The following is a 13,418-nucleotide window of genomic DNA, read 5'->3' as shown; positions in this document are numbered from 1 at the left end:
TATCCATTCTCCTGTTGATGGATATTTTGATTATTTCCTGTTTTGGGCTATGATGAATAAAGCTGCTATGAATATTTGTGTATAAGTTTTTGCATGCGCATGTGCTTTCATTTCTCTTGCATAAATACCTGGGAGTGGGATGGCTGTGTGGTAAACGTATGTTAAGATTGATAAGGGACCGAGGCCCAAAGACTCTCAGTGATACTGGTTGAAGGAATGGTGCCCTGGCATCTGCGTTTTAAATAAACTCTCCAGGTACAGTCAGGTGTCTCTGTGTTGGAAGATCTGGACCCTGAGCTCCTTCAGCTCTGATGGCTGCCTTCCCTTCTGCCTTCTGTGGAGTCTAGGGTTTTACACCCAAACCTCAGCTTCTGGGGGGACCCAGTGTTGAGATTCTGATGGGTTGACCCCCACCTCAGAGAAACTCAGGCCTTGCTTGGGAGTGAGTCAGCCCACAAGCACCTTCATTAGCTTAGCATCATGAGGGCTGATAAATGTCATGGTAAATAGATAGTCTTGCAACCTTGCCAGCCTGTGACCTTTGTCTTCTGACTTTTTATGAGCCTGAGATGTTCTTCCTGCCCTTCTGGTGATAATCCAAGATGAGGCGTTCATTTGTTCATTCTTTCATAGCATTGGGCCTTTTCTGTGCTAGGCCATGTCTAGGTACTGAGGAAACATTTGTGAAAAAGACATAATTTCTGCTGTCAGTGAACTTTCAGGGTGATGAAAGATAACATAGGTATAAACAAATAAGATGATCTCATCTCAGGCAGCATTAAGTTCTGTTAAGATAATATAACAGGGTAATGGATGAGGGGAACTTCAGATATGGCAGCAGAGAAATCCTCTCTGAGATGGAATATTTGAAGCAAGGAGTGGCCTGTATGATTATCCAGAGCTGCCCTGTAGTCATACAAGTCTATTGAGCACTTGAAATGTAGCTAGTTTGTATTACGATGTGCAGTAGTGTAAAACACACACCAGGTTTAAAAAACTAATATAAAAAACCCCAAAATACCTTATTAATAATTTTTTTCTGTTGGTTACAGGTTGAGATGATAATATTTAGAACATATTGGATTAAATAAAATACATTATTAATTTCACCTTTTTCTTTTTCCTGTAAAAAATGTACCGACTAAATAAATGTACTATGTGGCTTGCATTATATTCCCATGGGACAGCAGTTAGGGTAAAAGCATCCTAAGCAGAGAGATGCAAATGCAAAAGTCCCGGGGCAGGAACTGAAGGATGCTGGGACAGAGCGGGCCCGGGAAAGAGTGGCAGAAATGCGAATGGAACAAATTCAGTAGGAGCTTGGTGTCGGCTCTCCGAGGAGGTGGGTTTTAACTTAAGTATAATGCGGAAGAGGTTTTAACAGGAAAGTGGCATGGTATTAATTATGTTTTAACAGACTCCTGCGGCTGATAAGTGGCGAACAGATTGCGGGCGGGTCGTTGTAGACGGAAGAATTCTGGGTTCTAATACTTCTGAGCCAATATGTCCTATATATTATCCTTCCCCCGGACTCGGTTTACCCCCGCGCTGTAAAATGGGGGGGCTGTTTGGGCCTTTCTACCGCTTCAGCCCCAGCACCTGCGAGCCCTGGAGGGGCAGGCAGCCCTGCAGGAGCGGCCGCGGGCGCCAGGGGGCGCCTCCTCGATGACTCGGCGCTCGGCTGGCCAGGCGCAGGCGCGTCGCCCGCTCGATTGGTCGGGTCGGGGCGGGTCTGAGCGCAGCGGGCCAGCGCCATTGAGGAGCTGCGAAGAGGAAGCGACGCGCAGTGCTTGGCTGGGGCGGGCGGCCCGGGACACCTACGGGTACGGGCCGAGGCGGGGCGGCGCCGGGCGGCGAGCAGGGCCGGGGGCCGCAGGGCGGGCGTGGACCTGCGGTCGACCGCTCCGACTTCGTTTCAGACCTGGAAGCCCCGGCCCGCCCGGGCGGAGCGCTGCGCTGGGAGCCCGGGGACCCCGGCGTCCGGCCCTCCGGCGGTCTAAGCTCCTCGGGGGATCCCTGGGGTGTCCGAGCCCCAGACGGCCCCGAGCGCCCCGCCCTCACCGGGACTCTCGAGTCCGAGGCCCTGCGGGCACCCGCGCCATATGCTCGGGCGTCCTGAGTCTCCGAGGACTTCGGCGTCCGTGTTCTGGGGAGTTTGAACCCCCGCCGGACCCGCACGCTTTTCCGGGTCGGGGCAGCCTGGTGCCCTGGGATCGAGGGGGTGTCAGGCCGCGTCTCCCCGCCGGAGCCTCGGTCTCCACGCGGGAGCCCAGGGTATGAGCTCCCTTGCCTTATGCCCAAGAACATGGCTCCAGTCAGGGCTCCAGAGGGTCTTAAACATCCCCTTCTCCAGCTTTCTGGGGTCTCGTTCTGGGATGGGACATCAGGCCTCAAACCTCTCTTTATCCCTCGCCTCCCGGGGTCACATCCTGGCTGAGCCCCTCCTTCCGGGGCTGGGACGCGCGGCTGTGTTCCTTTCAGGCTGTATCTGGGAGGTGGGCTCTCGGTCCCCTGGAGCCGGGCTTAGGGTTCTGAGAGCAGAGGGGCGGCAGGCGGGCTGGAGGAGCCTCGCCTCCTGGGCAGTCTCCTTCCTGCCGGGCCTCCGCCCCTCTCCGGCCTCCGATGTCCGAGCTCGCAGGGCCGGCAGCCCTCAGCCCCGCCGCCTCCGCTCCCGCGTCCAGTTGCCAGCCCTTCCTACTCAGGGCTCCAGGGCTCCAGCCGCTCCTCGAGGGAGGGGCCTGGCTCAAGGTCATGGCCGGCTGTCTGCCCACCGGTAGGCTGAGCACTGATCCCCAGTGTCACCTGCCCCACCGATTAGGGGAGGTCAGGTGGGGTTAGTACCAGGCCTAGAAACCCTGATGGACCAGAGTGTAAAAACACTTTGGGATTCTGGCCAGTCTGGCGGCCTTTCCTGACACCGGATTCCTTAACGGAATCCTTGAAGTGGCCTCAAACCTGCTCTAGATGCTTAGCAGAGCTAATGGCTGCCGTCTAGCTTGGGCCTCAGTGTACTTACTGCACAGGGCGTTTTATAGTGTTTCTTACCCCATCTTCTTTTAATCAGTGCTTTGCATTCGTCCACCTTCAGGGAAGGTAGGGTAGGGCCAGATCTTGTGTGCAAACTGACGGTTGTTTCCCTTTATGAGGAGAGCACTTGTGGACGGCACCAGAGAGAGTTTGTTGGCACTTAGGACCAGAATCAATGGCAGCAACTTCAGAAGTAAAGAGTTTTCCAACTTTGGCTCTTTGCCTAAGTGTGTTTGGACTCTACATAGTAAGACTAGGTTAGTCAGGTTCATGTTTTGTTTTTGTAGGTTTACTCATTTAAAGTTATAGAAAGAAGTGTTTCCTTTACTCAGGCTGTTAAACATTTCTTATTTTAAGAAATTTGTTCTTGTAATCTCTTCTTTAAATAAGTGTATGCAGTAATTTTTAGCAGATTCCTAATTTTACATAAAAATGTAGCTTTAAAAAAGATCTTTGGAAAGAAATTAGTATTTTTCCAAATGCTGTTTATTTTCTTATGTTTTTACTGTCGTTGTTGGCAAAAGTTAATCTTCTGTGGAAATGCAGGACACTATTGACAAATAAAAACAGATTTTTCCTGGAGGTTAACTCTTGTACAGCTTTGTGTTTGGGGGTTTCTGGTGGGTGGAGGCCTCTCAGTTGGGGTAAGAGTATCTCCTGGCACTAAGGTGAATAACTGGAGGTGGGGCAAAGTGCTTGGAAAGGATCCCGAAAGGGCCGGTTCCAAGTGGGATGCCTGCCACAGCAAACCTGGAGTGTCAGGCTTGGTAGGCTGGTGTCCGACATGCTTGGCTCAGAGCAAGATTTGGAGCCCACAGTTCTAACTAGGATCTACTAGCTGAGCAGTCTTGGAACCCATTTAAACTTTGGTGTCTCAAGTTCCCTCATGTTAACTTTACGGAATACTAAAAATAATCTCTGTTTTGTAATGCTGATAAACAGCAGTTATTGTAATGACAGCAGTAAATCAGCACTGACTGTAAATACTGCAGCTGGAACCAGAGGATTTCTGTTGTCTGCAGTTACTGACTAAGGGGGTCCCTTGTATCAGCACTGTCTGGTGTCCAGGTACCAGCAATGCAGCTCCAGGACAGTTAAGAAGAACGATGAACCACTGTTGTCTTCCTTCCATTTATATCATTTTATGAATGAGCCTGATGAAGAGGTTTGCAAAATTGATTTCGGGAAGGCTTAAAGAGGATCGGTGCAGAATATGAAGTTTATTGATGCAATCTCTTAGGCCATTTTTGCCTTAATCTAGGAGAGGGTTTCTCAACCTTGGTACTATTGGCATTTGGGGCTGGAAAATTCATTGCTGCGGGGGGCTACCTCGTGCATTGTAGGAGGTTTAGCAGCCTCCATGGTCTCTTCTCACAAGGTACCAGTAGCAATCCCCCCAGTCGTGATATTCAAAAATGTCTCTAGACATTGCCATATCACATCTGGATGAGAACCTCTGATCAGGACAGTCTAGTCCCCAGGTCAGTCACCAAAAGCAAGCAGTTTAACAATCAGTTACATCGAAAAGATACACAACTTTGAATTGTAGGTAATTTTTGGTAAATTTATAAGTGACTATCCCTTGCAGCTGCATCAAAATGCAGATGTATTGGTTTGGCCCTCCATTTACTGGTGGGGGCATCGTATAGTGCTTTTCATCCCATCTTTTTTTTTTTTTTAAATTAAAGTATAGTTGATTTACAATATTGTGGTAGTTTCAGGTATACAGCAAAGTGATTCAGTTATGTATATTTCAGATTATTTTCTATTATAGGTTATTATACAATATTGAATATTCTTCCCTGTGTTATGCAGTAAACCCTTGTTGCTTATCTATTTTATATATCTTAGTGTGTCTGTTAATCCCATACTCCTAATTTATCCCTCCCCTCTTCCCCCTTTAGTAACCATAAGTTCGTTTTCTATGTCTGTGAGTCTGTTTCTCTTTTGTATATAGATTCATTTATATTATTTTTCAGATTTCACATATAAACGATATCATATAATATTTGTCTTTCTCTGTCTGACTTCACTTAGTTTGATAGTCTCTAGGTCCATGCATGTTGCTACAAATAATATTTCCTTCTTTTTTATGGTTGAGTAGTATTCCATTATATATATGTGTGTGTATATATATATATATATATATACACCACACCTTCTTTATCCATTCATCTGTTGATGGACACTTAGGGTGCTTCCATGTCTTGGCTATTGTAAACAGTGGTGCAGTGAACATTGGTCACCCCATCTTTTCTTAAATCTGTGATTTGCATCCAGCCACCTTCAGGGCAGGTAGAGTAGGATATCAGCTTGGAAAAACTGTCAGGTTTTTCTGTTCATTTCCTTTTTTTTTTTCTTTCATAGATTCTTCTGTGACCATGAGAGAGAGAAATAATGATCCATGAGTTTTAAACACCTTGTCTTGAGGATATAGTCATGTTGGAAGGTCTTGTAGCCTGGGTTCTCAACACCTATCTAGGGAAATATGTCAATAACCTGAACACTGATCAGCTGTCCGTTGCGCTTCTGAAAGGTGAGTGCATGTATCTCTTTTTGGTGAAGTATGCTTTGCAGATTGCATTTCTATTTTTTATGTTCTTTTTGTTGTATTGAGAGTAATAGACCCCGATGGACAGATGGCTTTGTATTAAATATGTGTAAAAGGAAATAGTGTTCTTCCATATGACACTGATTATTATTACAGGGTAACAGGTATATAGCTGGATTGTTGTAGGTTTTAGGGGACTGTTAAATATTAAAAGGAAAATAAAAAAGAAAACCATGCTACTGGTGACTGTGCTTTACCCCAGTTAATTTTTTAGTTTTATGAAGCTTTGTGGAGGCAGCCAGGATGTAGTGACAATGGCATTGGCTTCGGCTTCAAATCCTGCTGTGTTACTTGTTAGCTACATGAACAAGTCACTGAAATTCTGAGCCTCGGTTTCTTTAGAGAAAGAGGGTAATGTACCTTTACAGCATCGCTGAAAGGATCAAGTGGAGTGACCATTGAAGCTCCTATCCTGCTGGTGTGTAATAGACACCCAGTAGAAGTTTTAAAATACGTTACTGTGGGGTCTTCCAACAGAATTTCTGAGTTCTTGTCTTGCTGAGTAGTAACGTACCTAAAGCTTGAGACATTTTAGCCTTTACAGGTCTATACTGTGTAAATGCAGCCCAGTGGTTTGATGTGGGGATTGGAAAGCGGCTTTCTTCTCCTTCTCCTTGTTTTAATTTAAGTTCTGTTTGCTCAACTCAAAGTGGAACCCTTTAACAAATCTAGAGAAAGAAGATAAAGTCAGTTTGCAAACATGTAGAATCATAGAAAGAGGAAAGGAGGCCTCAGATATAGTGGAAACCTTCTGGGCTTCCTGGGAGTATGAGTTTTGGCAAGTGGACCAGGGCAGGTTAGTGGGGCTAGCAGTGATACAGATGTGTGTATAGTATGAGCACAGGGTGCAGTGATTTTCTCTTCCCAGAAGCAGCATTCTCCGGGGTTTTCTGACCCACCTAAACCAGTGGAGCGATCACAGCAGCAATAGGCGGTGGCGAGCTAGCACGGTAGCACCTCCCTGCTCCCTTCCTTTCTTTGGAAACAGAAGTGGGTTCTTTCCTGTTCTTCGGCTTTTCCTTCTGCCCTTTCCTAGAAGGCAGCTGCTGAGTGGAAAGTGAAAGTGACCAATTGTCAGGGCGGGGCTGTGTTTAAAGTGCAATAATAGTGTCAGGTTCACCTCTTTGGTCACTTATTGAAGTTCTCAGACACACTGTGAAGCTAACCAGGTTGTACAGGGCAGGTAACAGGGCCTAGAAGGAGCAACATTGTTATTAGCAACAACATTGCTAATAACAGAGCTGGCTTTCTCAAGAGTGGTATGGTAAGAAGAAGGATCTTTGCTAAAGAAATGAATAAATAGAAATTTGTGGTACCTGACAAATCATGGAGTCTATACTAATAATAGATTTCTAATCTCAGCAATTTTAGACAGAACATATCTTGTAAGGACAGCTGTGTGTATCTCTGAAGCTTTCTACTGCTTTTCTGTGCTTATCTTTTCTTAAAAATTCTTCTCTATGGCTTTTAATGAACCTGTGGAATTTGAGGAATGTTTCTCTGCAGAATAGAAAAATGCTTTTTCTTTCAAAACTTGTGTCAGTTAGGTACTCCGTCCTTATGGCTCCAAAGCACACCACGATGCTTGGCCAGAAAAGTTTTAGAGCATTGCAATGCACTGAGAGAATGGCTTGTAAAGGAGTTGACACTTTTTGTTGATCTTGATGACATAGTTAAGCAGTGTTTGGGGGCAGAGGGTACTAGATAGCAATAAGAATATTATTTCAGTCTGTGTGCAAATATTTACAGATGCTTTGGAAGATGCAAAGGCGACTGAAATAGTGGTCAAGGGTATAGATTTTGTAGCCAGACTGGGTTTGAATCCCAGTTCCTCCATTTACCAGTAACTTGGGCAAATTACTCAAATTCTTTTTTTCTTCTTCTGACAGTTTTATTGAGATATAATTGATATAGAGCACTGTGTAAGTTTAAGGTATACAGTATAATGGTTCGACTTACATACATCATGAAATGATTATCACAGTAAGTTTAGTGAACATCCATCATCTCATACAGATACAAAATTAAAGAAATAGAAAAAACATTTTTTCTTGTGATGAGAACTCTTAGGATTTACTCTCAACTTTCATATATAACATATATGTTAACTATATTTATCATGTTGTACATTACACCCTTAGTACTAAATTACTCAAATTCTACTAAGAATTAAATAGAAAATTAAATATTAAAATTGCTTTAGTCTCCCTTTCTGCAAGTTGGAGGTAATATTAACTATCTCATAAGGTTCTAAGAACTAAACACATTAATGTAGGTTCAAAGAGCTTAGAACTGTTCTTGGTCCTCCGTCAGTGTTAGTCATCATCATCATACAACCAGCAACATGTGATTAGCTGGTGGGTTGGACTTCAAGGGTAGATTGTGCACACATGCTAAAAGTAATAGAAATGCAAAGTAGCATATGAGTAGTGGAAGGACAGAGATAGGACTTGTATAACATTTCATTTGTTCAGTCATTCGACAGACTTTCACTGAGCACCTGCTTTGGGTAAGGCTCTGTTATGGAATGATACAAAACGGGGAGACAGAAGAAAATACTTGGAGCTCAGGCATAGGGTCTAACCCTGGTTTCACCACTTAACAGCTGTTTGTGACTGTGAGCAAGTTACGGAAGCCTCCTCTTCATCCTCTGTCCCTCTTGCTGCCAGAGATCACACAGGTCTGGTATGAACTCTAGTACTACCACTGACCAGATCTGTGATTTTTAAGCAGACTGCTTATCCTTTAAGCTCATTTTTCTTATCTTAAAAATGAAGAAAATAATAGTATTTCCTCATATTTTTGTGAGGATCAAATGAAGAAATGCATATGAAATGCTTGGGACATAGTAAGATCTCAGTGAATGATAGCCATCCTCATCTTCCTCCTCCTCCCCCTCCTCCTCCCCTCCCTCCTCCTCCTCCTCCCTCCTCCTCCCCCTCCCTTCCCCCTCCTCCTCCCTCCTCCTTCCCTCCTCCTCCTTCCCTCCTCCTCCCCCTTCTCCCCCTCCTCCCCTCCTCTCCCTCCTCCCTCCCCCTCCTCTCCCTCCTCCCTCCTCCTCCCCCTCCCTCCCCCTCCTCCTCCTCCTCATCGTCATCATCATCATGGTCATTGTCATCATCATCATCCCAGCTCCACCTCTATAATCCCTGCCCTCAGAGAGCCATTAACCAGTCCTGGAGACAGAAATAAGTGTACAGTAATACAAGGCAGTATGTATTATGTTGTTATACTAGAGATACAGGCATAATGCAGTGGGAGGGGAGTCATTCTTCTTGTCTGGAGGACCCTGAGAAAGCTATTCTGGGGGTGGCTTTGAGTGGGTCTTAGCAGGATTTTATTTTTTTTATTTATTTATTTTTTTTGCGGTATGCGGACCTCTCACTGTTGTGGCCTCTCCCGTTGCGGAGCACAGGCTCCGGACGCGCAGGCTCAGCGGCCATGGCTCACGGGCCCAGCCGCTCCGCGGCATGTGGGATCTTCCCGGACCGGGGCACGAACCCGCGTCCCCTGCATCGGCAGGCGGACTCCCAACCACTGCGCCACCAGGGAAGCCCTTAGCAGGATTTTGATAGATGGCCCAGGCTGGGTGACCACATTCCAGGCAGAATGAGGCGTGTGAGCAGAGGCGGAAGGCTGAAACCTGCAGGGTGTCTTTGGGATGGTTTGGGGCCAGAAGATAGCGGCTGCCAGTGCTGGTTCAAGGAGTCTGAACTCTGGGCCATGGGCATACATTTAGATTCCCCCTCCTTTTTTTTTTTTTTTTTTTTTTTTTTTAAATAAGCTCTGAACCTCAGGTTGGCCCTTTAAATGAGGTTGGCTTCCCTAGAGCTGAGGAAGGAAGATTGAGTAGTCATTAGGTATTACTCTAAATTCACCCCAGCTAGTGACTAGATTTCTTGTTAATCTGAGGTGAGGAATTTTTGGATGAGAGAGCCATCCATAAATAAGTCTGCAAATTATCTGTCTGGAAATCAACAAACATCATTATCTATAAGGTGCTCACCTATGCTGGGTGCTTTGTGGCCTGGTCCCTTGGAGGGACCTTTTCCAGCAGGGCCAGTTGTGGGTACATATGAGTGGGTGGGGAAGTAGGAAGCCTTTGATCTGTGTTTTGCCTGATTACCCTTTTTAAAAAAATATTTATTTTTATTTATTTATTTTTGGCTGTGCTGGGTCTTAGTTGCGGCACATGGGATCTTTTTTTTTTTCAGTTGTGGCATGTGGACTTCTTAGTTGTGGCATGAAGACTCTTAGTTGCAGCATGCATGCGGGATCTAATTCCCCGACCAGAGATCGAACCCGGGCCCCCTGCATTGGGAGTGCGGAGTCTTACCCACTGGGCCACCAGGGAAGTCCCTGATTCCCTTGTTTTTGACTTGCTATAGGCTGCCATTTCTCCTCATTCTTTTCTGTGTGTCCTCTCCTTTCTAGACCACCTCCTTTGCTGTCTGTGCTTCAGCTTCTTTAATTTTTCATTGAATGGATTGCCTGCAGTTTTTTCCACTTCTCCACTCTGTACAGCAGCCATGGAAACCTGGGGCCGTCTGCCTTTGTGACAGATTTGGGTATTGAAAAATAGGGCGAATGATTCAGATTGCAAATGTTGCTCTTCAGAAGTTATATACTTTCCTCCCTTTAAGTCGGTTTCAACTGATAAGGAATGTGTCTCATGTTTTTTCCCCCTTATGCTCATTTTCTCCCCAAGTGTGGATATAGGGTTGTTTCTGGGCTCTCTGGGATTATTAGCTTCTCCTTTCGTTAAGTCTTAAGGTAAGTGGAGCCCCATGTGAATAGATGTTCTTGCAAAAATCTGAAAAATAAGTTGGGTGCATTTGTTCAGAATCTGCCAAAATGCTAGCTTTGAATACTTCTTTAGATGCCAATGCACAAGTCTTAATCATTCAAAGGGGAAAATAATTAAGTTTCTTGTATTAGTGTGTCTTTGGAGGAAAAGACTTGCTCTCCTTTCTTCTGGGTTCTTTTACCAGTTAATGGTTGCTGGGTGGTGGTTGTCTGTACTCCCTGTTCTTGAGAGTACATTTCAGACAGATTTAAGTGACTCAGAAATTGACTTGTGTTGCACAAATGAACAACTTTATAAAACGGCTGTTTCCCCAGCATTTTGGAGATGGGGACCCTGCCTGCCTTTGTTTTTATTCCCAGTGGCCAGCACAGTGCCTTAGGCGCAGGGGAGGGATCAGTATGTACTGGGTTGGCCAAAAAGTGCATTCGGGTTTTTCCATTAAAAACCCGAATGCACTTTTTGGCCAACCCAGTATGTGTAAAGGGTTGATTTCCATAGCTGGGAGAGAGAGAGATCTAGCTGCACCCTTGTGACTAATCCTTCAGTCCGCTTTGGAGTCATCTTGTGCTTTTGGATTTAAGTAATTATAGAAACTGGGTCTGAAAAGGACCTTCAGCGGTGGTCCTGTTCATGCCTTTGCTCTCTGACTGGTTATTACACCTGCGAGTGAGGGTGCAGAGGAGAACCTGCAGAGGGGGCTCTCCAGAGGAGAGAGTATAAATTCCTCTTGATGACCAACTTTACAGGGGCTCTCTGACGTGGTATGGAATACACCCATTTTGGGGGAGGGGGAGGGCGGTGGGTAAGGAGAGCTTGTTAAAAATTGCAAATTTCTGTTTCAGACCCAGGAGCCTGCATTTCATCCTAGGTGATTCAGATGTTAATGGTCCTCTGGTGGAATAGTAGCCTAAACTAGGGGTCTGTAAACCGGCCAACTGGCCAGATCCCCTTGCTAGCTGAGAATGGCTTTTCCATTTTTAAAGGCTTGTAAAGAAACAAAACAAAAGGAGAATATACAGTAGACACGATAAGTCCTGAGATATTTACTATCTGGCTCATTAGAGTTAGATCCCTGCCTAAATCCTTCATCTGCTGGTAAGCTTCAGCTGTTATTTACATGTCAGTGGGCTGGTCGGGAAATTAGTACAGAGAATGCACATTGGTATAGCCTGGGTCTAGATGTGAAACTCTCCCTTTACCCTTCATTGATTTGCACACAACAGGCAACTGCTGCATTTGTTGGATGAACATGTTATGGTATTTTTATTTTTTAGGTGCTGTTGAATTAGAAAACTTGCCTTTAAAGAAAGATGCCTTGAAAGAACTGGAATTACCATTTGAAGTCAAAGCTGGTATGTGGAACAAGGGAGTGGGAGGCAGTTTTGAGTCTTTTATCGATTGGGATGTGAAAACTGAGAGCCCTTGAGTTTGGCTCTGTTGGACCAGGAAGAGGCAGGGTTGGAAGGATAGAGTTTAGATCAGTCTTCAAGTGTGGTCTCTAGGCCATTAGTATCAGGATGATCTTGGGGGTGGTGGTGGGGAGGTCAGGTGGCCCCCAGACTTACTGAATCAGAGTCTCTGAGGGAGTGTTGTTGAACCTGCATCTTTAATAAGCACCCCAGGTGATTCTTATGTTTACTAAAGTCTGAGAACTTCCATCCTAGATACAGGGGGTTCTTATTTTCAGAGAATTCATATTACTAAGAGACAGTTTACTCTATTGAATGAAAGGTGGGCTCTGGAACTGTATGCTTGCGTTTCTATTCCATATCTGCCATTTTCTGGCTGTGTGACCTTGGGGAGGTTCCCTAACCACTCTGTGAGTGTATCCTCATCTTAGGATGGGATAATACTAGTAGCTATATCATAGGTTTGTTGAGAGGAATACCTGAGTTATTGCATTAAAATGACTAGAACAGTGCCCGGCACACTCAGTTGATGTTTGCAATTATTATCGGAGTCTTGCAGTTACTAGGTTTGGTAAGGAAACAAGAATTATCACGGAATAAAAATATTCTGTATTAAGTGACCACTTATAAAATTAGTCCCTCTTTAGACACTGCTCATCATTGAACAAACCTGTTGATATCAGTCAGTCTTTCCCTTATTTTGAGGGTACTTATGTTACAATAAAGTGCAAGTACAATGCAAATCAGTTGCTAGGTGAAATAAAATAGAAATCTTGCAAGAGATTTAGGCTTTCTTGAAGTCAATTCAGGTCATAGGTGAACTGCCAGAATCACAAGCAAAGGCACTGACAAGTTAGAATCTGAAAGAAACTCTCAAGAATGATGAAACAGTGGATACTTCCAAGAGAGTTCTTATTTGACTATCAAAGGATTAAGAGAGGCTCTTAGGGAAAATTGATGTTTTCTAATATTTTGGCAAAAGTGACCCTTTTTATGCTTTTTATGCAAAAATAAAATGTAACAGAAATTATATTTTGCTGTCATATAAGTGTCCTCCCAATTAATTTAGGTTAGAATTGCAACTGTACACTAATTATTGTTAAAATTCTTTGTTGTGAAAATTGGTGTATGGTTTCAGTTATAATATAAATTTTATTAAATGTAAAAAACTTACTTTCATTTTTCTAAAGTCAAAATTAAAATATTTTTTCATTATTTGTTGTAAGATTTCTTCATCTGTTACTGGATTACACAGTTGATCATTTGGTGTTAATGATACTCTGTTATCTTAAATATAACACATCGATCCTGCTCGAATTCTAGATCTTAGACAATAATGATAACAGTCTGATAACATGTGTTGCTTTCAGAGGTAGACTGTTAGTTGGGCTGTGTGGATCTTTGAGAAATGGTAGAACTTGGGAAATAAGTGTCACAATTCTACCAGGCCATTTATAGCTTTCCCATCAGCCTGAGTTCTCATGAAGAATCAGAATTCTTTCTCGATAGAGTACCACTGCAACGTGACCTACGTTTCGGTTGCTGTGTTCAAGATTGGGCATAT

The 13,418-nt window shown here is 44.3% G+C and overlaps 1 protein-coding gene across 16 annotated transcripts in view; it reads left to right on the top strand.

Moving 5' to 3' along the window:
- Nucleotides 1-1,706: 1,706 nt before the first annotated feature.
- Nucleotides 1,707-13,418, top strand: part of VPS13D (vacuolar protein sorting 13 homolog D) — a 244,693-nt gene continuing 232,981 nt past the window's right edge. For 15 of the 16 annotated variants that reach the window (XR_012327971.1, XR_012327980.1, XR_012327992.1 and 12 more), the window contains exons 1-3: nucleotides 1,707-1,823; nucleotides 5,395-5,563; nucleotides 11,720-11,797. Coding sequence is in view for 13 of the 16 variants with exons in the window: in XM_073795836.1 (XP_073651937.1) it covers nucleotides 5,467-5,563; nucleotides 11,720-11,797 (175 nt within the window). In the remaining 3 variants the exon portion in view is untranslated. Of the gene's footprint in view, nucleotides 1,824-1,856; nucleotides 2,275-5,394; nucleotides 5,564-11,719; nucleotides 11,798-13,418 lie in introns of those variants that run through there. The other variant, XM_019930842.3, reaches the window with a different exon arrangement.

The sequence above is a fragment of the Tursiops truncatus genome, chromosome 1, assembly GCF_011762595.2.
Source record: "Tursiops truncatus isolate mTurTru1 chromosome 1, mTurTru1.mat.Y, whole genome shotgun sequence".
NCBI lineage: Eukaryota > Metazoa > Chordata > Mammalia > Artiodactyla > Delphinidae > Tursiops > Tursiops truncatus.
This window is presented reverse-complemented; position numbering and strand designations above follow the sequence as displayed.